The following is a 27476-nucleotide window of genomic DNA, read 5'->3' on the forward strand; positions in this document are numbered from 1 at the left end:
GTGAGAAGGAGAATTCTCTTTAGGAAGGGTACCTCACTGGATTCAGTGGAGAATTTGTGTTCTGTTCTAGTTCATTCATTATTCCAAGTATTTATGGTTTTTTACACAATTCAATATTGTATGTGTTAAGTTCAGCACTTTCTGTAACCAGTCTGTGCTATCTGATATGTTTGTTATAACACAGTTTTGACCCATTAATACTGGCTGGCCCTGCTATGTCACAACTTCATTTGGCTAACCCAGGGGTCCCAAACGTGGTGCCTGCAGGTGCCATGGCGCCTGCCAGGGCATCTAAGTGTGCCCACGTACTGGCCGACAGTCGAGCATCTGCCGAAGTGCCGCCGACAAGCAGCGTCATCCAGAGGTGTTGCCGCCAAAATGCCACCGATTTTCAGCGACATTTCAGCGGCGACGCCTCTGGATGATGCTGCTTGTCGGCGGTATTTCGGCGGTGATGCCTATTGATGTTGCTGCTTGTCGACGACATTTTGGTGGATGCTTGTCCGCCGCCATGGTCCTCTGTGGTTCGTGGTCTGGTGCCTGCCAGATGAAAAAGTTTGGGGACCACTGGGCTAACCTGTTCATAAGCACAGCAGTTTGTTTATGCTGCTCTCTGTCAGTGATACCATTGTCTATTATAAAGAAAAGGTTGATTTTAATATCAGGTACGTGAAAGGAGAACTGATTTTCAATATGTTACGATGTGCTGTCCCTATTTGTAAATAACTGCATACACATCCTACTATTGACATGGGATCTGAAGTAATCTATTAAAAAGGTAAATTAAAATGCCTTTCAGAAACATGTCAGTGCATAAGATAATCATAGGAAAAAAATTCGCTTGTGTGCTCACAGAAAGAAGCCTAATTTCTTTCTCTAACTAGATCTAGAAGCTCGATGCTGCAGCGTAGTTGGAGCAACACCACTACGACTAACGCTGAGGGACCTGTGAAACTACATGAGGGTTCTCAGGTCCTTCTAACCAGCTCTAATGAGATGGGCACAATTAGGTACATTGGCCCTACTGACTTTGCACCAGGGATATGGCTTGGACTTGAACTCAGAAGTGCCAAGGGAAAGAACGATGGATCTGTGGGTGACAAGCGCTACTTCACCTGTAAGACAAACCATGGCGTCTTAGTTCGGCCTAGTAGAGTAACCTATCGTGGGATTAATGGAGCAAAACTTGTGGATGATATTTGTTGAACCAGAATGCTTACAACCTGTGCATCAAGTGCTAGTGCAATGATATATAAGCATTAAACCACATACAATAACCCCAACATCATCTGCACGGAATGCTGACTGAAATTTTATCTAAAACCTGCTTCTTTTGGTAATGTATCTCTTCAGGCTCTAACCACCTGAGTCATCATGAGGAGTGGAAATCATATACCCCTCTCTCCTATTTTGACACAGTCCCTGCCAGTGAGTTTCTTGTAAAAGCATTCTGGGTTTGATACTGTATTATTTGAATAATGTCCCACTCTGAGAAGGCCAGTAAGGCCAGTATATCTGACGTTCTTTTAAGTTGCTTTGTGATTCAGTGTATTTGGAAGGTTTTTTTCCGTGTACTAATGAACTGGTACATCATTCTCCTGCCTTTTCATAACAAAGGAGATTGTTAACTGAGTCACATTAGTCTGTGCAGTATTGGTCCCAGGATATTAGAGACAGGGGTGAGTGCCAGAATATATCTTTTATTGGACCAACTTCTGTTGGTGAGGGAGACAAGTTTTTGAGTATGCAGAACTCTTTTATTCTTCTTCTTCCCAGACCTGAAGAAGAGTGCTGTGTAGCTGGAAAGCTTTTCTCTCACCAAGAGAAGTTGGTCTAGGGAAGAAGGATATTCCTCCTCCACCTTGTTTCTCATATTAGTCTGTTTGCTAGACACTTTGTCCATCTCTCTGTGAGCTAGTAGTAATAAGCAGGAGACATTACTTTTTTTTTTTTTTTAAATCAGTTGTGAACCAATTAAGTATTTTATCATTCATAAAAAAACACATCCCAAAAAAACGCACACAGGGCTAATGGAAAAACCTGTAATTGGAAGAATTTGCTGCTACCATGCTATGCCAGTGAACAGCATGAATGAAACAGAAAAAAGACTGTAAAAAGCACAAAGACGCTGTTTCTGGTTTGCACTTTTCTCTGTGTGGATTTGTAAAAAGACAGCAGCATGCAAGATGCACTTTTGAAAATATAATGCACTTTCAGCTCTCTTCTCTGGAGAGCTTTCCCCTGCTGTTTGAAGAAATTCTTTTGTTTGCTGTTGCTGCAGGCTACAATCATCATCATGTTTCAATGCATATAGATAGAACTTAGGTTCACCTCACGTAGTACTTGCATCACTAATATTTATCCTTTTTATGTACTGTGCAGGAAGTACTGTGCATTATATGTATATTTTTAAAGCAAACATTATTCTGTTTTTACTTCCTTCACATTTTATATATTTCTTCATTGTCCTTCAGAGCAGTTTCTTCCTTGCTACATATGCCATTTATAAAATTCAAAATTGCCTATGAATCTTTTTAGATGTAACATGGTAACACTTCTATTTTGATTATTTGGCTGCAACATGATTTGTCTCAGCCTTTTTAAATAAACTCAGTGTTTTTAGAATTTGTTTCATATACATCCTGAACAGCTAAAATACATAACATGTCTAGCATGTATTAATATCTTTTAGTGCAAGTATACAGGTTTCAAACAGTAAAATGATTTGACACTTCTGAATGAGCTGTTTGTTGCATTTCACTTAAGTGAGAAATGTACAGTGCTTTAAATTACATTTGTAGTATCCTATTTTTAGACTGACTTTGTGCAGCTTATACAATGTATTTTAAATATGGCTATTTTTCCTGAACTATTAAAAAAGGCTGCATATTGTATTCTGATCTATGGACGTTTTTAACTGAAGATAAAAATTGTAAATGTACACGTTTTATTATAAACTGTCTAACTTATAGCTTTGTATTTGAAGTTAGCAAGGTTTTGAACATCTGTATGTCCAGCATCTGTTTCTTCCATGTTTTATATGTATAGGTATCTTTTTTTTCCCTGTAATTAACACAGTACTCATGGATCTTTGATTAACGCCCATTCTTTTAAAGATCATTTGCTTTTGGGGGAGTGTCTCACAAAATGAGTGTCCTTTTTTTTTCCTTACAAATTATGTAAATAGGACAGAGAAATGGCAACTCTAATATATTAACAGGTTTTATATCTTGATGCAGTTTATCATCTTGCTGTATGGTACAGAATTGCAAGCTGCCAAACAAAGTGTATACATCACTTAAAGTGGTCTTGTTTTTTCTCTCCCTCCACCCGTTTTGGATAGTGCAATGTCTGAAGTAACGTCCTGGTGGCTTAGGTTATTTGTCCACTCTTTTCATTGCTAATGAGGCTAATGTTCAGGTGCCATAGTTCATCTGTGCAAAGGTACAGCTACTCCTGGTGCCCACTGTTGGAGGGCCTCGCTTTCCTGTTCTTTGTGCCAAAAATGATCAGCAGGGGCACAGTTAATCTCGCTGCAGTGTCAAGGCTGAAGGCCAGTGATGACAGGAGGACTGAGATCGAACCTGGCTCTGTGACTTTTAGGCATGTCACTTGCCCTATTGTGCTCTATTTCCCAGTCTACAATCAGGGGATGATATGTAACCTTTTCTAAAGCAATAGGAGATCTTTAGCCAGAAGCTCTCCCGTGGCATACAAGTGTCAGTCATAACTCTGATGGGCTTCCTATATGACCTTGAGTGAGTCATTAATCTCACTCTCTCATCTTTATCTGAGGGGTGTGAATAGCTTTTTTTACACAACTTTCAGTCCTGTTGCCACTAGGAAAAAAACACCATGAACTTTAACACACATTTACTTTGCTAAATAGCCACTGCACCGAGCCTGCAAGGAGATTAACAGGACTTGCTCCAAATTTTAGGTAGGAGTTGAAATATTAGTGAAGTTACTTCTAAGCCTAGTGATGACAATAGTTCATCCTCAGCTTACAAGTCAGGTGTGATAAACTGATGTTGAGATAATGATGGCCGAGATTTCAATATATAACCCAACAGCTGGAGTTAGTTTGTCATTTTATTTATCTTCATGCCGTTTGGTTCACTACACATGTTTACAATACAAATACACTAGTCAATACAAAATACTCAATGACCATATATTAGTATGTCTTTTAATATCCCTGAAGTGCATAGGCCCTTCCTTTACACATAGTGTTGCATAAGCTGCTGTACCTGTGATAGACATTCTAATGAAGCAGGGTTACAGACCAGAAAAGCTGGATGCAGATACACTCCTTTGAGGAATATGGGGTAGGCAACACGTGATGTCTTTTATCCCTGTAAAGGATTTTTATGCTATTAGTTTTTCAAGGTTTTTTTTTTTTTAACTAAGCTGATTGTGTCAGCTCCATGACCAGACTTGCAAAAAATCAAACTCTTAACAGACAGTAGACTAACCCTGTCATGCATTGTAGAAATGAGACCACAGAGGCTTGTGACAATACGCCACCTTTGCCCAGACACAGCAAGGGACGTGAGTGGTGCTACAGGTGGATGTGCCACTTGACTGGTTCATTACAGGCTGAAGCCATCACCAAACTGAAATCAGCTACCTGAAAGAAAGTGTGGGGCCGCCAGTAAACTTGCCAATGAGCTTCCCTACCAGTCCCAGCAAGAAGTGGAGCAACCTAAATGCAAATGAAGGCCATTACCCTGTGCTTTCTGGCTCATGTCCCCCTCTCACACTGCCATAGCCCCTTCCTCTCCCAGTTGTAATTCACCTTATTGCTGCCTGAACCTACAACTCTAATGAGGTATATGGGTCCTGACAGGAGAAAAGGGGTGGGGGCAGGGTTAAGGCTCAGCAGGAATCTTCTCCTCATTCCCCCTTACCCACATTAGAACCTACTGAAATTCTACAAGAAACCACTAGTGCCTAGGTCTAGTCCACATGGGCTTTAGCCAGTTTGTGCTAAATGTCCTACAGCAATGCTGTGGTTATGGTTCCATCAGCCTGCATGTCTTATAGGCTGTCATGCTACCCACAGTTCAGTGTAGCATAAAGGAAGCTACATATGATATCCAAATGAAGACATTTACAATGAGATAGTTTATAGTAGAATCACAAGGCCTACACTGGGGGAAGTACATGTACACTATGTACATGAACATTTTGTATAACTGTTACTCCAGGACACCCTGACTTAAAATATTGGTTCTGGACAAAAGTTTTTTAAACAAGCGTAAAGTAGCTTCTAGTGTTTTAGATGGGACTCCCTGGAGACATGTCTACTCCAATCATGAGCTCACATGATCAAGCATTTAAAACTCAGCCTGCTTGAAGCAAGCCCTCAATTTCCCCCTCTCCATACAATTCCCCACCACCACACACACACTAGTGGGACAAGTCTGGTTCTGTTACTGGTATACAGCTGGAGTAACCAGTGAAAAGACTGTGGAATTATGCTGATTCTACAGCATTAGGCTTATGAGCACAGAATAGTCTCGGATCCTCCAAGGGATTCTTTGGGTGGGTGGGTGGGGGGTAATAGCTAAAATAAAAGACTTTGAATATCCATCCATCAGTGCACACACTGAACTCTCCAACTACTGTTTTTCATCCCATTCACGTGTTCTGCTAACTTCAGCCCGCCTCCCTTGTAGTTGTGTGGTGACAAAGGTGACAAACCAGGCTGCTATTAAGTTACCCTTCTCACCTGCTAGGAAAGAGCTTGTTATGCATGTCCTGAGCCATTGCATTTTTAATTTCTTGTCTGAACGGATTTCTGCAGATCATGTCACAAAGCAGAGCAGTGATAATCTAAGTGAAGCAGAGCTATTACCACACCATCTTGCAACCCCTTTAGACAAGACTATTAGCATTAAAAATTTAAAGTGAACAGGCACTGTGCAATGCTGGGAGTGTGAAATGCTATTTTAGCTACAAAGCAAACAGGCAGAAGTTTCCTTTCATTACCCCACTACTGGGGTTAGTGTGCAGGGATTAAAGCCCTGCTCCTGCAAACACGCTGGCAGCGAGGTTACAGAGCGGCTTACAATTAAGCAGTGGGTTTAAAAGCAGGAATGCAACTCTCTGCCTTTGATTGGGGGTGGGGGGGGATATGTGTAGCACAGGGCAGAATGTGAGCCACACAGTGCTAGGCTGGAGGTCACTGTGCCAGGCATTGCCCTATGCAGCATACTGAACGGCACACGAGGACTCCCAAGGAAGGAGATTTGGTAAATGTCTTTATACTCACTGGAACAGGGAACTAGGGCAATGCTGAGTTTTCACTAATCCAGCAAGGGGATGGGACGTGAACACAGCGACACTGGAATGGGTTCTGCGGGTGTAGCAATCATCATAGGGGTTGGGGGGGAGGGAATGAGATTTTTGTATTAGAAATAAGCCACAACTCCATGTTCTGAACTCTTCTGAATTCCAGGAGAAATATGTCAGGCGCTGAATTCAGACCTACCTCTGTGGTTCCATAGCTGCACTGGCTCCAACACTACAAAAGCAGCTCATTTCTGGCCATCTGTCTGAACTGATTATGCAAGATGATGGAACCCTCATGAGAAATGCCAACTCAGATTTCTGACATTTGGGCCGAAATCTCATCCTAAAATCTTGCTCCACACCATTCAACCTCAACCCTAAACCTAGTCTTGATTCAACAGAGCCTAAGCCTAGTGTGACACTGAACACCACTGTCCTCGCCCAAAGCACTTTGCACAGAGACTATCAAAAGGAAGATTTCATTAGAACTAGCTGAGGTTTGTGCCTCTTTGAAGATCTCATCCTACACTACAGTCTTGCCAAGTATGGGAGAAGAAAATACTGTCAGCAAATCTGAATTACAGTTCCCCATTTTCCACTGATCAAAACATGCTGTTCATGTGGGCCAGCTATAAATGGTTTTTTAGCTTTCATTGTGAGACTCACACATATAAGGTGACGACCCTCCCCCCCCCCACAGTAAAATTATAGATGCACACCACAAGCCAGAGGCAGAAAAGCCATCAGTATGTCTCCGTGCTCTCCCCGTGACTGGGGAGGAGGAAAAAAAGCTACCCAGGCATCTATTCATCTTCCTTTGCTGATGATGTAAGGGGTCTTTTAAAAAAAATGCTACTTTTAACAGCAGCAATTGGAAAACTAACAATAACTGGAGTTGCAGTCCCAGGTCTGTAGATCAATATGCTTGAAACTGACAGTCACAGGTTATTAAGATTTCAGCTATGCTCCTCTAAGACCATACAGCTATGCAGACTAGGTTCTGCCCTCAGCTATACATGCTGGTAAAGCAGTGAAAACTCAAGAGCGGTTTCTTGCCTTGAAAGGAATGAGAGAAAGCAAAAAGCTTTCCCTTGGGATCTGCTTGAAAAAAAAAATCATCTGGACCCTTTGTGAAAAAGGAAAAGAAAGCTGAAACGTCTAAAGAAAATTTCAGTTCCACAGGGATAATATTCTAGTGCAACCAGCCTTGATGGTACACAGTAAAGCTCAGTCATTGTTGAACACATTGTCTTTCCTGAGACAGTAGAAGAGTTCTTCACTTCTTGTAGTAGCAAGAGTAGTGTGAATGCAACAGTGCTAAGCTAGATGGAATGGCAGCCCTGTTCCAATGTCTGTAAGCAAGTCACTGAGAGGATTAGACACCCAATAAGCTTATAACTCACAACTATCCTTTTAGCTCAAGAGGAAGAGGCCTCTGTATTTGCCACTGAGTTCTGGCCCCCACTACAGCCATGAAATCCATGCAGCCATGACATGCAACATACCAGTAGCAGATGAGTGAAGTCCAAAGCACCCACAGAATCATTACAGTTCACAACTCAGACCTGCTAACATAAGCCTCATTAAAAAAAATAAAAAAAAGTTTGATACACAATTTCAACATTACGCTACTAAGACGTCAGCATTATTTACCAGAGGGATGGGGGAAGGCAGAGCAGAGACAAGAACTTCATTTTAAAGATGAGGGTCTCAGGTCATAGTCGTCAGCTTTGGGATCCTTTTCTGACATCCCAAAGCCTGGAGTGTTTTGATCTGGGGCTCTGGTTTCTTTCGTTAGAGATTTTACTGCAAAGTTTGGATCCAGGACTGGATGCTGAACCACTCCCCCGAAGTTAAAGTCTTGGATGCAGACCCATCTCGTCTATATTCCTTTGCTGCTGCTCCGATAGACCTAGTCCTATGGAAATGGGCACCATATATTTTAGCCAGCACTGCTGCTTCAGCAGCCCCAGTGGAGTATATTGTAAATTATTATCGTACATCTTTATGATGAATTCAATTCTTATGTGTATATTGTAACAACACCCGCTGCATGCACAAGGTGTCACAGAAAGCAGCAGTGCAGCTTTGGGTTTTTAACAGACTAGCATACAAGAATTTGGTTAAAGGAACAAGGGTAATGAACCCGTGAAATGCAGACACTGCCTAGAATCCAGATGGGGGTCCAAAATCAAGCCTTCTGGTTGGAGTCGTTAGTAAAGGGCATTTCAGACCTTTGTATTTCCATCTATTGGTGACTTCTCACTGTAAAGGCCTTTTTAACTTCTCTCTCACACAAGACTGGCCCTGTAAAATTCCACCTGAATTCCACTGAACAACAAGAAATTCTTGTAGAACACGGTGCTGCCTTTCTGTAGCACATAAAGAATTTTAAAGGGCCAGTGCCATCTTTGGCTTTGGGTCTGAAAAAAATAGAAGTCATCCTCCTTTTGCACTTCAGTTAGTTAACTTCCCATCTTACTCAAACCAAACAGTGTGACTGGCATTTTTCCATTGCCCTGCCAATGATACCGTAATTACTGCTGGTGCAGACGACGTTACAGCTGTAATGCAACTTGGGAATGTTCCCTGGTGTCTTCATTCAAAGGTGTTTTATCCTTTTTGAATAAATGCTTCTTTCCCAAGCCACCTCAAACCTCTGCCATCCATAGGGGATTTCAAGTGTCCCATTCCACAGCAACCAGCAGCTTGGCAAGGAAAACCCCAAACATCAAATACTCAAGCAGTGAAGCCTGACCTTACATTTAAGCAGAGCACACACAGTTGAGAAGAAGCGCACAGGGAAGGGCACGACACGACAATGACCATGCATATAAGTTTATGCAACCGAAAGCTGGGCCTTGCAGTTAACGTTAATATCCCCCCTTTCTCATAGTAGTAGTAGAGGCTCCGATGAGTTGAAGCTTCTTGGGTTATCTGAAAATACGGCTTCAAAGGGTGGCACTTTAGAGCTAGTTGGCACATAATGAAAATTAGCGCTGTCTGCTCTCTCTCGATGACAAGGACAACACTCTCCAAGCTCAAGAGCCACACAGAATGAGAGTCAAGAGTGCAGAGGGCCCTCAAGGCCCCTCATGGGCTACATGGCTCTTGTTTCTATGGACAGAGTCCTCATAATTGCTAGCGCAAGGTGGGGCAGAGACTTCCAGGGGTAAGCCCTGCTGTTGGTATCCATAGTTGACATTCCCACAGGGGAAGTGGCGGAGCCTAAAGAGAGGCACTTCCTTCACACTAGCTGTTAGTGAAGACGGTTCTAAGAGCAGAGAGGAGCCTGGCAGCCTGTTAGTCACAACGCCGGGACCCACAGTACAGTTTCCTTCGTGCCCCAAATTCTCCCTCTCGGACATCTCTTTCTCCAGCAGAGAACTGTTTTTGACAACAGGCTTCTCTGCAAACCAGGAGCCATATGTTGGATTCCAGAGATTGGTGGGCTTATTTCTGGACCCTCTGCCTTTCTGAAGGTCAGAAGCCGGGGTGGACTGCGCATAAGCCATGTTGATGTGTCCCCCTTCCAGGGCTGATCGCACATTAACAGCAACCGGAGGCTCGGGGAGTGCCACTTTTGCCAAAGGTTTTCCAGCTGTGACAGCTGAAGGCAGAGGGGGTGGAGAAGGCAGGGCCTGCTTGTCACCCTCTCTCTTTTGGTGTGGGGAGACCATCAGAGGAGGGATTGCTTTAGGGTCTTCTGGGCGCATTGGAACCTTCTCCTCCTCCTCAATGGATGGGCCATATTCCACAGGTAAAGCAGTGGTGATGACATCAGGATCCTAGAGGGGAGAACAATGACATTCTTTCAATCGCTTTTCCCACTGCTGATATTCAGGCATTGTTGCCAGTTGCCTCCTGTTTATAATAATTGTCCTGTATCCAAAGAGCATCTTTTGCCACAGAGGAGCCCGAACTTTATAAAAGGAATCCCAGGAAAATGCAACTACCACTGGGGTGGAACGTGACAGCTTTTTTACCAGCATTGAGAAACACGGCACATTAGTGAAGAAGACTTCCCATGTGCAGCTGAAACTGCAAGGAGAATGTTGGGAGGATACAGATTGGAACACAGAGTTCATAACATTCTCTTATAATGCAGAAGCGGTTACAGCTGTGAAAATGTAGCAGCAATGTGGTGCAGGGTGGGGACTCTAGGCATGCAGAGTAACATTTTCAAAAGCACCTAAGCCACTTAGGAGCGTACGCCTCAGTGGAGTCGGGCTCCTAAGTAGTTTTGGCATTTCAACGGGACTTAAGCACTTTGAAAATGTTACCCAGAAAGCCGTAAAAGTGTGCGAAGCTAGTCAACTGCTTACTAGTAATAGACAACCAAAAAAACAAACACAAAACCTGGAGTTAACATCTCCACCTGAGGATCTAAAAGTACCTTTTAATGGATTAAACCTCACAATGTTTCCTCTAATTTTTCCCACCCATGTGCAGAATGAATTTTGTTATGTGCACCAATATGAAAGTAATGTGTGGCGGGGGTGGGGCCAAAGGTTTGCAGTGTGGGAGGGGGCCCCAGGCTGGGGCAGGGGCCTAGGGTATGGGAGGGGGTGGGTGAGGGTTCCAGCTAGGGGTGTAGGCACTGGGGTGGGGCGGGAAATGAGAGGTTTGGGTTTGCCATGGAGCTGTGGCAGGGAGAGAGGACTCCTCCCAGCCCTCTCCTGCTGCAGCAGCTCCAGTGCCAGAGCTGGAGGAGAGGCATCTTGCCCCGCCGTGGCTCCGGAGTGGGAGGGAGAGTTATCTCTCCCCGCCGCAACCCCGGAGTTGGGACAGAGAGGCATCTCGGGCCGGGGAAGAGGCGTCTCTCCCCGCCGCAGTCCCGGAGTTGGGAGGGAGAGGCGTCTCTCCCCACTGCAGCCCCAGGGCTGGGGGACAGAGATGTCTCTGCTTGCCATGCCACAGCCCGGGGGCTGGAGGAGTTGCCACAGCTCTGAATGCCCCAAGCTTCCCTATCACCACCTCCCACCTCACCCCACTGCCCCCACCTACTCCCTAGTCCCCATCTCACCTCACTGCCATCTTCCAGGCCCACCTGTGTGGAATATGCATGCCTGTGTGGCTCTGCCAATTAAGTGTGCGGCCTTTGATGGCCTCTTGCATGGCTGTGCGCCTAAGAGGGAACGTAGCTCACAACACCCCAGTGGGTGGATCAGTACCGGCCCTATTTTACACATGGGGAAACTGAAGCTCAGCGTGGTGAAATGACGTGCTGTCTGGTCTGTGCCAAAGTTTGCAAGCCAACATTTTCCTGACTGCTTCATTTGCGAGACCACTAGACTAGAAGAGCTGAGTTAATGAGCTGTGTACTAAAAAGGGAAATCAGGTTCAGACCAGGAGACCCAACCCAATCCCTCCGCCTGACCTTAATGCTCCTAGCTCCTACAGCACTGCAGTCCCCAATTGTCTTCTCCAAATGGGCCAGGTCCACATGAGGCTAGAGATGGGCTCAAGTTAAGAAATGTAATCAGATTCTAGATTCAGACTGCCCCAGAGTTCATCACTGCATCCAGTGTTCCAGTTCAGATCCATCTTGGCTCTAACCAAGAAATTTCAGTCTGTATCCAAACCTCTCCACAATTCAAGGGGTCTACTGGAACTGGTGCCCTGGGTCAGATCCATCCCTGCTCAGTACTGGTCAACGTCTTAAGAATTAAAATGTGCAAAGTGGCTGTTATCTGGCAATCCCCTTGCAGCATAGCTAGGGAAGAAAGGAGTGCAAGTGCTAGAGTGCAACCTGGTGGACTGGCTCAGGCCTTTGGCTTGCTGGGGAACTGTACCTAGATGTAGAAACAGCAATCACAGAGTTGCTATACCTGTGTACGGCCTCTCCTATGTGAGGTGTGTGCATGGACAATGAGGAGCACCCTCTCTTTGGGCAGGGAGATGGAAGCATGTGTTTCTGAAGGGCAGAGAGGATCCATCACCTGAGTTTACTACACATGACACTGATTTCAGGCTAACACAACATGTGTGTTTAGAGCTCACTGCAGTAGTGCAGTACTGCCCACTGGGTGTCTTATGAAAGAACAAATACCTGGGTGCAATATTCAATCCTCTCCAGTATTATGGCAAAGTTTGGCCTGTCTTCAGGCTGGTGCTGCCAGCACTGGGTCATTATACGATACCTACAACAGCAGAAGGAGAGAAAATCATGAAAAGCAGGAAGGCAAAAGGAAGATGCGTTTGGTAGTTAATGGACTTCAGTTCACCATGGTCCATTAGTACTCACTAGCCCACCAAGTGTTCATTGTCACCTTCCACGATGAGTGAAAAAATCCATCCTGCTATGGGTTCAAGTGTAGGGTCCTATACCACTCTCTATCTGCATGCAGACAGTGCACCTCAAGGGCCAAATATATCCTTAAATGCTGCTGTTAGGAACATGTCGTGAAATTGACATCAGGCCTTTGCTACATATGGGGAAGACCTAACAAAGTGACTATTTCCATCCAATCCCCTCCTCATTTCCCACACACTTGAAACATTATATGTGGTATTGGGGGGAAAAACACCTCTACAGAGAGGGAAGCTGCTCCAACTCCCATTTAGAAATCAAACTGATAAGAATGGGGGTATGGATTCAAAGTGGGTTGGGAATTCCCACACAGATGCCTTGCCAGGAGTCTCTTCTACCATACGTCCTTTGATAATATTCCTTCCAAACCATGAGGTTCCTTTTCCCCCCAGACTCAGGTGGGCCATTCAGTTGAAGACAGGATGTTACCTGATGTCATACACTGCCTTTGGTGGCTGGTCAGGGAAGCATTGCCTTGAGAAACTAAATTGGAGGCCGCTGCATTGCAAGAACTCTAGTGATAATTGTGTGCTACTTTTTATTCCAGAAGGTCCCAACACTACTGAACTGATTTTCAAAGACACTGAGCCCCTACAGCATATTTGAAAATCAGGCCATCCAGGTAGATGGACTGCTTCACCCGCCACCTGTGGGGTGGAATCCAGCGACACTTCAGAAAAATGACCTAGCCCCACTGAAACCACACAGGGAATTTACTGTAGGCAGGTTAGAACCTAATTAACTGGGCCAAGGCTTTGCTACTTGTGAGCAACACCAGGGATCTTTAATGGCCACAGGTGGTCAGAACTTGCAGTTTTATATCTGATCTGAAGGACAGAGCTATTGACCGATATTTTTTAATGCACTAGCCAATGGTCAATACTTCCCCAGAAGGCACTCACTGCTAACCTAAAAGGGTTGACAGATAACATTACCAGTAAGGAAAAAGTCTCTGGAACTTGAGTTCATTAAGGAAGGTCATTAAATATATGGTAATAAAGCTAATAATCTTCTGGCCAGAGCAGAGTGTTCATGCACAAAATGAGTTAGTTTCATACACAGGGCCAGGGCAGTTTTTGGGTGGATCCATCCTTCCTCCGTTTGTTACGAACTCCAGAACCTCCTGGTTACTTTTGCTAGGATAAGGCATATATCCAAGAGAGAATATCTCCCACAGCAACACACCAAAGGACCTGGACACAGAACAAAAGGAAAGAAGCTCAAGGACACAGGCACAAAATAGTATTGCAATTCAATGGCTATGCACTTAGAGCCATTAAAACCAGTATTTGCTTTGTGCACCCTACAGTCAGTCAACCTGTGGAACTCTCAGCTGCCGGAGAACACTAAGACAAAGTGGCTGATGTAAAAGAAGGGCTGGATGACTTTATGGGAATCAATAACAATCATTGTTAAGCAAGCCAAGACTGTGATGTGAGTAGTTAAATGTCATGCTTCAGAGTACAACTACACTATCTGCCCAGCAGGGTCAGGAAATAGTCATATATACTTGGTGTCTAGCATGTTATAATTGGATATAACAGGTGTATTACTGTGAGAGGACTTGCCTTCTTTTGAGGTATTGGGTATTAGGCCTGGTCTACACTACGATTTTAGGTTGAATTTAGCAGCGTTCCCTCAATTTAAGCCTGGACCCATCCACACGATGAAGCCCTTTTTCTCGACTTAAAGGGCTCTTTAAATCGATTTCTTTACTCCACCTCCAACAAGGGGATTAGTGCTGAAATCGGCATTGCCGGGTCAAATTTGGGGTAGTGTGGACGCAATTTGATGGTATTGGCCTCCGGAAGCTATCCCAGAGTGCTCTATTGTGACTGCTCTGGACAGCACTCTCAACTCAGATGCACTGGCCAGGTAGACAGGAAAAGGCCCACGAACTTTTGAATTTCATTTCCTGTTTGGCCAGCATGGCGAGCTGATCAGCACAGCTGACCATGCAGAGCTCATGCAGAACACATCAGCATGATGTGCACATTGCTGGGGTACATTGCTCGGCTCATAGTTTGTGAGAAGTCTATGTCCGTTTCTATGTCCTCATCACTCTCGTCATCGCACTGCCATCCTCCTCCTCGCCTGGTTTTGCTTTTGCAGCTTCTGGTTCTGTGCTGAAAAAAGGTGCGAAACAATTGTCTGCCGTTGCTCTGACGGAGGGAGGGGCGACTGACGACATGGCTTATAGGGAATTAAAATCAACAAAAGGGGTGGCTTTGCATCAAGGAGAAACACAAACAACTGTAACACGGAATGGCCCCCTCAAGGATTGAACTCAAAACCCTGGGTTTAGCAGGCCGTTAAGTTCACAAAACAAATCGTGTCAATTTCTTGTTTTGATCCAACCCATTTATCTTTTACATCTTAGGCTTGCAGCAGACGGTGCAGTATGACTGCTAGCCATCATCATCTCCTGGTTGCTCGCCAGAAAACGGTGCAGTACGACTGCTAGCAATCGTCATCTCCTGGGTGCTCAGCAGAAAATGGGAATGACTTGGCTGAGTCACTCCCATGTTTGCCCAGGCACCCCAGCCAACCTCACCGAGGTGGGCTAAAAGAGCACCCAGGAGTATGACGACAATGGCTACCAATCATAATGCACCGTCTGCTGCCAAAAGGCAATGAGCTGCTGCTGTGTAGCAATGCAATCCCACGTCTGCCAGCACCCAGTAGACATACAATGACGGTGAGCTGAGCGGGCTCCATGCTTGCCGTGGTATGGTGTCTGCTCAGGTAATCCAAGGAAAAAGGCGCGAAACCATTGTCTGCCGTTGCTTTCACGGAGGGAGGGAGGGAGGGAGAGGGGGTCCTGATGACATGTATGCAGAACGACCTGCGACACTGTTTTTGCCCCATCAGGCATTGGGATCTCAATCCAGAATCCCAATGGGCAGCAGAGACTGCGGGAACTATGAGGTAGCTACCCACAGTGCAATGCTCTGGAAGTCAACACTAGCCTTGGTACTGTGGACGCAGTCTGCCGACTTAGTGCACTTCAAGCATTTTGTGTGGGGACACGCACAATCGACTGTATAAAAACGATTTCTAAAAAACCGACTTCTATAAATTTGACCTAATTTCGTAGTGTAGACATACCCTTAGCCACTGACGGAGGCAGGACTGTGGTTTGATCCTTTATGGCAAATCCTGTGTTCCTGAATAAACAACAATGCACTTTGCTCTTGTACAGAGGATACAAGTGACCTCTAGCCTTAGAGACCTAGCCCCATATGTTTCAGGGAATTAAAATTAGAATATTCCCTGGGTTACATCACAAGCTTTGGTCTCTGTGGCTGGGCATGTAACACTCTGAAGATTGAAAATGCAACCTCCTCAGCATTCATTTGACTGGCAGCTTGGAAAATGTCAACATTTTATGGGTTAAACACTGCAGTGTGGTTGGGAACAGAATAAAACAGCCCAATGATCACCACTTTGGTGCTGATGGACAGCAAACAACGCTATTGTGTCCTTGGGAGGATTTAACTTGCTCCATCAGCTGTGAAACAAGCTGTATACTCTCACTCCACACCCTGGGAAGCAGAGGCGGCTCTAGGCATTTTGCCGCCCCAAGCACAGCAGGCAGGCTGCCTTCGGCGGCTTGCCTGCGGGAAGTCCCTGGTCCCATGGATTCAGCGGCAGCCTGTGGGAGGTCCGCCAAAGCTGCGGGGCCAGTGGACCCTCCGCAGGCATGCCGCCGAAGGCAGCCCTCGAGGCGACTGGCAGAGCGCCCCCTGCAGCTTGCTGCCCGAGGCATGCACTTGGCGTGCTGGTGCCTGGAGCTGCCCCTGCTGGGAAGGTAGCTGGTGAACATTAGTACTGATGGCCTCACAGTCTCCTCCTCTCCCCAAACACTCTCCTGCACTCCTGGCTTCCTGACCCAGCTTTGCCTGAGTGATTCTTTCCCAATCAGCAGTACCCCTGCTCTGTCAACACTGGCCCTCTGCTTCCTGACACTAGGGACTGCCAGCCACGGCAGAGTGAGCAGGGCCAGGCTCAGCCACACCATGCAAGTGACTGCTCAAGACCCTGCCCTTTTGGAGGTATCCACAGCCCTTCACTGACTGCAATTTACATATCAGCCCAAACTCTCCCACCCTCCCCTGGCACCACACGGCTTCATGTGCTGCGTCGGACCAAGAGGAGGTGGCAATTCAGGGCATTTCCTCTTGCTCCTCTGACACTGGCCGTGTCTGACCTTGCCGCTGAAAGATGGTTTGCTCCTACAAAGAGACTAGACTCCTTTCAATAGCGTACAGCTGACACCTTCCTTGCTAGATCACCTGTTCATAACCAATACAGCATTTAAGCCAGATCCATTGCTCCTAGGAGAGAGCCTTCACTTTGCAAGGATCTGGCTATTTGCTCCCTCATCCCCTCTATTAGATCCCTTGCTTTCAAAGCTCCATCTCTTCTTTTTTTGGTGGGGGGGCGGGGAAGGACAGGAACGTGTTCCTTTTACAATGGGAAGTAGGTAGTGAGTCATTTTTAAAAACAGGTCAAGAAAAAAGCCCACCACGTATCAGTTTTTGAAGTAAATATTCCTTCCATAAAGGCCTCAGGTGGCATCCATTTGACTGGCAGCATGGCACACCCGCCCTTTCGATAATAACTGGCCCTGCAGAGGAAAAACAAAGTGAACAGTCAGCCCAGGATTCAGAAAGAAAGTGGCATTAATATAGTACTTTTCTAATTAATGGATTACAGTGACCAGCCTGAGGGCTGGCTCGTTCAGTAAAGAGCTTAAATCGGGGCTTTTCTTATAGACAAAGCAGCATGGCAGAGATTATATTGACAAGATCTTTTTCTATTCATAGAAATAGTGAGAACAGGCATTTAATGTAGGGACAGCTCTGTACTTTGCCTCGCTTTGTGCCTGATCCCACAACCTGTGAGTAATCCTGTGGATAGTTCCACTGAAATCACTGGAATTACTCACATGAGTAAGAGTCTCAGAGCAAAACCTTTCTCTTTGGGAAAGCTTTTTCACTGTAGCAGGAAAGACATTTCACAGCATTGATACCCACATCCAGTTAAGCACTCCCCTCAAAATAATAAAAACCTGTAACAAATAGATCAACCCAACCACCAGAAAACAACGCTGCTAGGTCAGGTTGGCAGAGACCCTGGGGTTTTTCACCGTCCTCTGCAGCATGGGGCCTGGGTAACTTGTAGGTTTAAACTAGTGTAAATGGTGGATTCTCCGTAATTTGAAGTCTTTACATCATGCTTTGAGGACATCAGTAACTCAGGCAGTGGTTAGGGTCTATTACGGGAGTGGGTGGGCAAGGTTCTGTGGCCTGCGATGCACAGGAGGTCAGACCATGATGGTCCTTTTTGGCTTTAAAGTTCATGAGTCTATGAAAATACCCCAGGCAGCATTCTTAGCATGGTAAGGGAGAAAAGCCAGAGTCCACTAGGGATTTTGCTATTACCATGAATTTTATGTAGCTGGTACCCAGACACTGCGGTGATGGCTGCCAGCATAAAATCCTAACAATCTTAGCTAGATATCAGGCCTTTTGTGTCAATATCATTTAAAATTAAATCCATCAAGCTCAAACCCTTGTACTGGCAGGCACATATGGGAGCTTGTGCATGCAAGCAAGCTAGAGGTGTCCACACAAAATGAATGTGAATGGAAAAGTGTGTAAATTTCATAGGCGCCTTTGAAGAGGAGTAAAGGGTACTAACAGTTAGTTGTGCCAAGTATGCTGTTTTGCTATCTCAGAGTCCTCTTGTATTGCAGGGCTTCATGGTAGCAGGGTCTTGCCTTGTTTGGTAATAAAAACCAAACAGTGCAAATGCACTCACATCTCTAAGGGAGTGCTACAGTCACATCACCTCAAGCTGTGATCTTCCCAGAACTCAAGCTAAGTAGGGTCAGGCCTGCTCAGTACTTGCATGGGTGACCTCAACAGAAAACCCCAAGGTACCAACACAATTTCTTACAGTGATTCAGTAAGTGGCTTTCTTTCCATTGAGCCAGGAGTGAACTAGTTCTCCAGCACAGTGTTAGGGGGTGCTATGCAGCTGGGTTGCAGATGAGCTGTAAACTGAGGTCCTGACCACTTGTGATCATTAAAGATTTCCTGGCACTTCTTGGAAATATAGCCTCATTAACCCTAGTGGCCTGGCTAAATTCCAGTTTGAGTAATTAGAGTCTCCTGATCTTTCCTCCTTTATATGCAGTCAATTGAGGAGATTTACTTATGACAAAAAATGGAAGGGAACAGGGTCAATAGCAAGGAGGAGGGAGATTAAACTCAAAGTGATTTGGAGTCACAGAACAAAAGGGCACATCAATGACTTATGCCACTTAGTGCTGAGAAAATGAAAGTAAAACACTAGGGATGGAATTCAAGAGAAGGGGAAAATGTTCTCTGGCCATATGGAAAACTCTTCCCAGGAGAAGGCTCTGAGGAAGCAGTAAGCAGCCTGTCAATCCACAACTTGAAAGCAAACAATAGCATCAGACAGGGAGTCATATGGGAAGGATTTCAGAAATCTCTCTTTTCTGGGGTTAAACAGAGCAGCACATGATGACACTTAACCAGGCACATAATACCCCATTATGGTACATTTCTGCCTAGTGATGTCATAAACTGAGTTCCATTACCTGTATATGTCCCGGGCCATTCCAAAGTCTCCAATTTTAGCTACTCTTCCAGGCCCTTGACAAGTAAGGAGACAATTCCTGGCAGCAATGTCCCTGAGAAAGAAAGAAGGAAAGCAGCAGAAAGAGAAGGAGAGAGAAAAGAAAAAAATCATTTTACCTTTCAACAGTTTTGCAAAAGCCAAAGGAAATGACAAGAAAACATATCCTGCTTTCCTGAGGGGTTGAGATCCCTCAAATCCCAGTGAAGTCAATATCTGCAGATAACAAGCTATGTCCCATTGTTTTAGTAGAAATCTTTTGAATTTAAATATTCCATTTGCTATTTGTAATAATTTTTAATGCCTTTTATCATCACACGTGCATTATTCAGTATGGCAGAGGCCTCCTGCCAATACCCCTCCTTGCAAGTGTTGTTGAGACTCTAGAAAGTTGGCAGTAAAAGATCGGAGTTGGACAACCCACCTCTTCCAACAAAACTCTGTCCCATCATGACTACTGCACCTATACCTACTACATCTTTGTCATGTGTAGTCACATCTATACCAGAGACAGGCAGAATAGTCAGTGCTACAAGGAAAATGCTCAAACCTGGATTTCAGAAACCAGACAGACACCTGACTCAAACCCTAAATCCGTGCCCTTGCCTTGAACTCTGTCACCCATCTCTAATGGGCTGCATGAAAACCCTGGGTCTGGACATAGATCCCTTGTGGCTTGGTTCCAGCTCTACTAGAATGAAAACCAGGAACACAAGCCTGGCAAAATCACCTCAGAGAAGTGAACTAAAAAATGGCAGCAGCAAGTTTGTGGCTCCCCTGCAAAGCCATGCAACTCTGCTCCATGTGACTGCTGAGATTTTCCAGGGACAGACAATGGGAAAGCACTGATGGTTAGCACCTCAGACTTTGCAGCCAGAAGGACCACAAATGTGGCTATTCGTAATCACGTTGGATGCTATAAAACTCTCAAATTATTTCCTTAAAACTAGAACTATTGAGGATATTGAAAAGGTCTGAAAAATGTGGACCAGTTCTGCATTATTTTTATGAATATTTTGTGTATCTCTATATGTTTCAGTATTGTGGTGGGGCTTGCTGTATAGAACACTATGGGTTAATTCTTAATGTAGCTCTCAACACATACACAGGAACCAGGCAATAACTCTAACTCAGCTACTGGTGCCTAGTAGACAGTACAGTGCTGGAAGTCTACTTCCAACCCCTCTGGCGAGATGCATAAACCACACTGACCAGGTTTGTATCCCAGGACAAACAAAAGGACATTTAAATGAATAAAAGAGTGCCTGTGAGCTCCAGGAGGAGCCTGTGGGTCAGACTGACACAGAGGCAGATGAGGTGGTGCAGTCTAGCTCATCCAGGCCCAACGTCAGGGGAGCCTGGGAAAAGTGGGAACTATCTAAACTGGAAAGGAAAGATTAAGGTTTAGGGCTTGGCTACACTTGCGAGTTGCAGCGCAATAAAGCAGCCCCAGGCGCACTAGTTGACTCCCTGTTCACAGTGGCAAGGCATGTAGAGCGCTCTGACTCCACGGCTACAGCGCTGCTGGTACTCCACCTCGGCAAGTGGAATAACATTTGCTTTGCCCCCGCTGGAGCTCCGCGGTGCCAGTGTGAACAAGGTGTTGCATTACTGCACTGTGATCGGCTTCCGGAAACATCCCATAATCCCCTTAAGTCAAGTGGCCACTCTTGTCATTGTTATGAACTCTTGTAGGAATGCAGATATGCCCCTTCAAAGCTCTGTTTCTGACAGCCGGCATGCAAGCCGTTACTGTGGAATGCAGTATGTGAGGGGGGGGGGGGGTCTGCTGCTGTCTGAACTTACAAGACAGCATGCTGACCTGCTCTCAGTCCCTCAAAAAAACACTCTCTCCCCCCCACATTGTGGGGCGGCTGCCCACCTCCATGCGAGAGGGGGCTAGAGTTGGCCAGAGCGGCTGCACAGGCTGGCAGCCAATCAGGGAAAGCCCTACTGAGTGCCAATCAGGGCTGAGATTAGAGCCAGCCAATCAGGCTAGGCTAGGCCCTATATAAAGGCTTCCCAGGAAGGGCACAGGCAGTCTCTCCCAGGCCTTCAAAAGCTGAAGGTCTGTCTGTCTCCTGTGTGAGGAGATTAGCACCTGGGACAGTGCAGTGCAGTGCAGTGCAGGGCAGGGCAGGGCAGGGCAGGGCAGTGCTGGGCAGTGCTGGGCAGGCTAGGGGGAGCCAAAGGGAACTCCAGCCCGCTACCTGCCAGGCTGCAGGCCTGAGGGAAGGGCCTAGCCAGTGTGAGGGGCTGAAGGGAAAGTGGCCCATGGAGAGAGACGCATGAGGGGAGAGAAGGAGGGCAGGAAGGCTGCTGCCAAAGGGTCCCTGGGTCGGAACCCAGTGTGGAGGGCAGGCTTGGGTCCCCCCCTTTCCCCTTGCACATACACCCAGCCATTTGACGTGGCAGGAGTGGACTGCACCAGACCCCTGACACAAGGGGTTAGACATTGAGGTGTGGTTGACCACTGTGGCTGGGGCACAGAGAAAGACTGCTGTTAACCCCCCACCCAGAAGGGGGTGAGGATGGACTAGGGGGCACTGCCAGATGGCAGTGGCCTGAAATGGATGTTGCCAAGTGGGGAGCAACATGGGTCCCGACACCAGCAGAGAACAGATGACCGATGGGACACCACCAGCAGAGTGCACTCCCCATGGACTGAGCTAATTCCTGGAGCAACCAGCGGGAAGCGCCACGGTGGTGACTCCCAACCCTGTCACACCCCACATACACACAACACATTCCCTGTCACACTCCACTCCCCCCCACCCCTCCCATTTTAAAAGCATGTTGCAGCCACTTGCATGCTGGGATAGCTGCCCATAATGCACCACTCTCAATGGTGCTGCAAGTGCCACAAATGTGGCCACGCCAGTGTGCTTGAAGCTGTCAGTGTGGACAGACTGCAGCGCTTTCCCTACTGTGCTGTACAAAGGCTGGTTTAACTCAAAGCGCTCTACATCTGCAAGTTTAGCCATGCCCTTAGGTATGATAAAATGAGTACAGGCCTTTCATTGTTGTAACCCTTTTAGAACATAAGAGGGGACATACTAGGTCAGACCAAAGGTCCATCTAGCCCAGTATCCTGTCTTCCAACAGTGGGGTGCCCAAGAGGGAATGAACAGAACAGGTAACCATCAAGCGATCCATTCCCTGTGGTCTATTCCCAGCTTCTGGCAAACAGAGGTTAGGGACACCATCCCTGCCCATCCTGGCTAGTAGCCATTGATGGATCTATTCTCCATGAATGTATCTAGTTATTTTTTTTTAATCTTGTTCTAGTCTTGGCTGTCACAACATCCTTTCCCTCACTGTTTGTTGTGTTCCTTTGGTTAAATAAAAAAAAACAACTTGTTCCGAACAAAGGATTACACCACACTTTCATGCTGGTCACAAGTCCCAAAGAGAAATCTACAGCAGCAGGCAAAACACAGCTGGAGCTGCTGAGGACTCCCAGTTGGTGAATAGGGGACCCAGTCTAAGAGTGGGATGAATGGTGGAATTCCATCTTGAGAGAAGTGCAGGTGCTGGGCCTGTCTCTTGGAAGGGTACCCAGGGGAAACTGAGCAAAAAGGTTAAAGCTGACCCTGGAACCATAACAGAGGGGATTTAAGAAATACTCCTGGAAAAAGATGCTCTGGGCCTTCAGATCGTCATTAAATTCTTGATTTTTGGAAAATGGGGAGAGTATTACTGTCTAAACCACATGTCTGAGGCATGGATGGGAAACCACCCCCCCTGAAAAGGGGACAGGTGAGTGGCTCTCTAGCCTTGCTTGACTTTGTGGATAGAATCAGGTCCATCTCAAAAATCTTATGCACTGGGAGCAGTCAGTCATATGGTGCCATTTTTCATTCTAGGTCTGAACAGTACTACACTTTAACCTGTGTGTATATCCAGGGCCAGGGTGAGAACAGCAAGGAATGAACAGAAAGGCAATAATCAAAGCTTGCTGGAGGGAAAGCCTACAACCTACTGTAACAAATTCCTGGTTGCTTTCATACAGATAACAAAAACTGCATACATGTTGTGGCCCTAGGGATACAGCTCAGGTTCTTTGGCACCATGAATACAAGTCTTCCTCACTTGAGATAAAGTAAGAGTCCCTGTGAATAATTACTATTAGTCAGGCTTTTGGCTCTTATCTTCCAAAAACATCCAACCACTAGAGGGCAGTGGTACACAAACATTCACCACAGACTTACTCGTACATGCTGGCCAATATATTACAATACAGTACACACCCACACATACAAAGGGCAACAGTAAATAGTCCTTAATAGCACATGGTCTTACTCACCTGTGAATGAAGTGGTTTTCTTCCAAATACTGACAGCCACATGCAATGTCGCGAGCCACATGTAGCAAGTCCAGCATGCAAAGGGAAGAGGGCTGGCTCTACCAAAAGACAAGATACAAAGGGGGGGTTAAAGCAGAAATGATGTATGGTTCATCCTCAGAGCTATGAGTCACCACTGAGTTAGGGAGATCTCAAATGAGGGACGTAGATCAAATGCTAACGCAAATACACAAGGGAATGTAAACTATCTCATATGCAGCTTTCCAACTAGCAGAGATGTTTCATATCTGGGGAGGTTCTGAAAAGGTGCTGGCACCTAATCATACACACAAATCGCACCAATAGAAGCAGAATCACTAGATCTGATATCTTACTGTAGTAGGTCATCTAATTCTCCTCACAGCAGCTGCAGGATTATTCCTCACAGTGTATTCTCCACTGCTTTACGCAGTCTAGCTTTAAATGCGCTTACACCACCTCTTGTGGGAGACTATTCCATAGTCTCCGTGTTATAAATATTTTGGTGATATTTAACCTGAATTTATCTTTGCTCAGTTTCATCCCATTATTCATACTTCCTTAAGTCACCCGAAACAATCAACCCCTCCTCTTCTACAGCCTCCACATATTATCTGAGTTACCGAGTGCCATTTTGGTATTTGCATCCTTCACCTATGTGTAGATTTTTATCAATTGCCAGTTTGGTTATTTAACTTAATCTCCAGGAGGGCATCCGTGCAGGGAGCTGATGTCTAGTGACAGGAAGGGGAGAGTGCATTCATACAGAACTACATGATGTACTTTGGAGAGGAAGAATTGCCTTTAAGTGACATGACTCATAGGCATGCCAGGACTCTGCATGCGGATGAAGCAGATCATCTTCATTGCATCTATTAAGAGCAGCATCTTTTAATGCTGTATACCCCACCCATTGATACACACACCAGTACTGGTTCATCGGTGCCTAGGACTCTAAATGCCCCCCTCCCTTCATGATGAAAGGTTACTAGGTCCTGGTATGCTGTTCCCTGCCACCTTCCAGCTCTGAGTCATAATGGACTTTGCCTAACCAGCTGACTAGGATTGGAACCAGCTCCTAGCCTTCCCTGCAGTTTGCAGCATGCACAACTGAACAGGAAACAGCAAGCACTGACTGCTACAACCGAGGTCTTATTCTGGCTGAAAGGGTTAGGGTAAACCCAGCCTTATGGTACCCTAGTCTAGTGAAGAGAGCAGCAAAGCACCCTGCATTATATGTTGTCTGAGCAGAGGCTTACCTGCACAGAATCTCACACACACAGCTAAGCAAAAAGGACCGTGTAGAAGCATCTATCCTGCCCGTGTTTTACTATACACATGGTTTGTTTAACATGCACAGGGATTACTGAAGTGCCCTAATACATAGGAGAAGAGGGCTGGGCTTTTATTTATTTGTGCATAGTGTTGTTCCCCGAAGCCTTACTTTTTGATGGAGAATCTCTTTTAGTCTCGTTGTGCTGATTACTGAGTGATTCAGCAGCATTGAACATATGGCTAAAATGATCAACAAAAGGGTGATAGTGTCTTTTCTTAGGGGTCTGAGCAGGGGCTGCTTCAAACCTTTCAACCCATTTAATTGCCTTTCTGCTGTGATCACGGTTCAGGAGCCAACTCAATGGATGCACAGTGAATAAAAAGTCCAGTTCCTCAGGGTGCAGAGACTGACCCCTGGGCTGAATTGAGTTAAGACACAAGGCAGATGGAGGGATGAAGCCACAAGTTGATTCTAATTGTGATGCTTTTCGTTCCTTGGTCAAATTTTGGCTAAATTGAAATTCTAAAGCAGATGTGACTTATCAGCCAACAACAATTTATCTGAGTAATTTGTGTGAAAGACAGAGTTTTCAGACCCATTTTGTGCAGTGAACAACCTTGACACACTAGAGAATCAGCTTTACAGCTGTTTACAGCTTTTCCTCCCCAGAGGAGAGGAAGAAACCAGCTGGAAACTGTAGCTCACAATCAGCCTTTAGAGCGAGAGGTGCACTGGAAGCGCTAAAGCAACATCTTCTGTCCCACCCCTCCCCTTTAGGTCCAACCCCTCTAAAGGCAAAGGTGACCTTAAAACAAACACTATATTTCAGTATAATCACTATTCTGCACAACAAGCTGCAGGATACAAAGGAGGGGAAATTACTGCTTATCTTCTAAAGCCATCCTCTGATTGCTTTGCCAAGTGAGAAAAGGATCAAACTGATAGGGTTTTGAACTCCACAGAAAGGAGAATTTTGCAGTGTTCTCAGTATGTTCCTGGCATTTGAGCAGCTAAGTACTGCCCAAATCTATAGAGCTTCTCACTCATGAGAAGGAGGGAAGTACAGTCCCTAAACAGACACTGATCTTCACTAGAGGTGGGCCAGAACAAAAGCCCTGGGTCCATAAATGCCTGAAATTTGGGAGAGTTTGGATCTGAACTTTCTGGCTTGGGCTCACCTCTGATCTTGATAACCCTCAGATAGGATAAACTGGTAAAGCTCCACAGAAGTCAGTGGATTTATTCTAAGGCTACTTTTCACCAGCTGAGGATTTGGCCTATGGGTGTAAGTGTTACATTTTTTGTTTAGAGTCCAATGGAATGTTTATTTTGTTCAGCCCAGTTGAATGTTTCTTTTATTGTATGAGGTACCTTGATGCGATGGTGACAGGCAAATTGTAAATGATAACAATAAGGGAAGGACAAGGAAGGTGAGAGAGTGAGGAGGAAAGGCAAGAAGGGAGAGATAAAAGGGGGAGTTATGTAGTAGGCAGTAAAGCATTACCACTGTATCTGCCAAAGCTGATTTCTCTTTGTACTTAATTTTCCCTAGGAAGCTAAACTCCCTTTCCTCAATAAAGGTCCGTCAGTGAATTTTGAAAAAAACATCATTGTCTGGCTGGGCTTGACACGCTTTGTGAGACTAGAAGTCTGCGTGATCAAAGGGAAAGTTACTTTGCTATAGCCTGTCCTCTGAGGGCTGGTCTACACTGAAAAATCACACCCTGACAGAGATAGTTAAGACGACCTAAGCCCTGGTGTAGACAGTGCTAGGTCTATGGAAGAATTCCTCTGTTAATCTAGCTCATGCCTCTTGGGGAGATGGATTAACTACAACAATGGGAGAACTCCCGCAGTCGCTGTAGTGAGTCTCTACATTGAAGTGCTGCAGCCATGCTGCTGCAGCCTTTAAGTGTAGACATAGCTGCAGATTGTCTACTTTGAACTTCAGTTTGGGGTCACGGGGAGCAGGATTGAGTAGATACAAGCTGCATAGCTGCAGTCCAGAGCAGTTGTATGCAGGATTGGTCATGCTCCAGCATATGGGAAGGAACCCACCAGCCAAATAAGTGAGCATCCATATTTCCAGACCAATATTCCCAACTTTACCACGATAACTGTTAACCATTTGAGCACAGTACACTGCCCATCTCTGATATCTCACCAATGAGCGCAATCCCTGGCTTTGTACTTCCCGAGCCAGCAGGTGCAAGGTGAACAAAGGAGGCAGCATTCTCAGACCCGGAAAAAAAAGGCAAATCTCACACTCTGCTTTTCTTCTCCCCTTCTCATCTGATCTGTTCCTTTTCCTTCCCCTCCTCCACTGGAGATGCTGCTCCTCCACCAACTGGCCCATCTCGCCAGTTCCATGGGTATAGTATCTGGCTACCTTGTGTCCTCCTCTTCCCAATATGTTCCTCTTCTGGAGTTGTCTGGCAGCTTCAGACCCACTGGTGGCTCAGGTTCCTGACTTAGGGGTGGCTTCTCATTCTCCTCCTTTTATAGAGCAGTGGACTTTATCAAAGGCAGCTAGACTGGCCCCTCCTACTAGTCTTTGGAGAGCCTGGAGACTTGTAGAAGCGGCTGGAAAGTAGGAG

At 45.7% G+C, this 27476-nt stretch overlaps 2 protein-coding genes across 8 annotated transcripts in view; one reads left to right on the forward strand and one right to left on the reverse strand.

Annotated features, from left to right (window-relative positions):
* CLIP4 (CAP-Gly domain containing linker protein family member 4) overlaps nt 1–3303 on the forward strand; it is a 72366-nt gene extending 69063 nt beyond the window's left edge. For all 7 annotated transcript variants that reach the window (XM_030557345.1, XM_030557344.1, XM_030557342.1 and 4 more), the window contains one exon: nt 885–3303. In XM_030557345.1, coding sequence (XP_030413205.1) covers nt 885–1206 — 322 coding nt within the window. In that variant the 3' untranslated portion in view covers nt 1207–3303. The remainder of the gene's footprint in view (nt 1–884) is intronic.
* A 5380-nt stretch (nt 3304–8683) lies between these two features.
* Nucleotides 8684–27476, reverse strand: part of ALK (ALK receptor tyrosine kinase) — a 638118-nt gene continuing 619325 nt past the window's right edge. The window contains exons 24-29 of the mRNA XM_030557349.1: nt 23586–23683; nt 19242–19334; nt 17139–17240; nt 13669–13803; nt 12350–12440; nt 8684–10085 (exon numbers count right to left, since the gene is read on the reverse strand). Coding sequence (XP_030413209.1) covers nt 9381–10085; nt 12350–12440; nt 13669–13803; nt 17139–17240; nt 19242–19334; nt 23586–23683 — 1224 coding nt within the window. The 3' untranslated portion in view covers nt 8684–9380. The remainder of the gene's footprint in view (nt 10086–12349; nt 12441–13668; nt 13804–17138; nt 17241–19241; nt 19335–23585; nt 23684–27476) is intronic.

The sequence above is a fragment of the Gopherus evgoodei genome, chromosome 3, assembly GCF_007399415.2.
Source record: "Gopherus evgoodei ecotype Sinaloan lineage chromosome 3, rGopEvg1_v1.p, whole genome shotgun sequence".
Taxonomy (NCBI): Eukaryota; Metazoa; Chordata; order Testudines; family Testudinidae; genus Gopherus; species Gopherus evgoodei.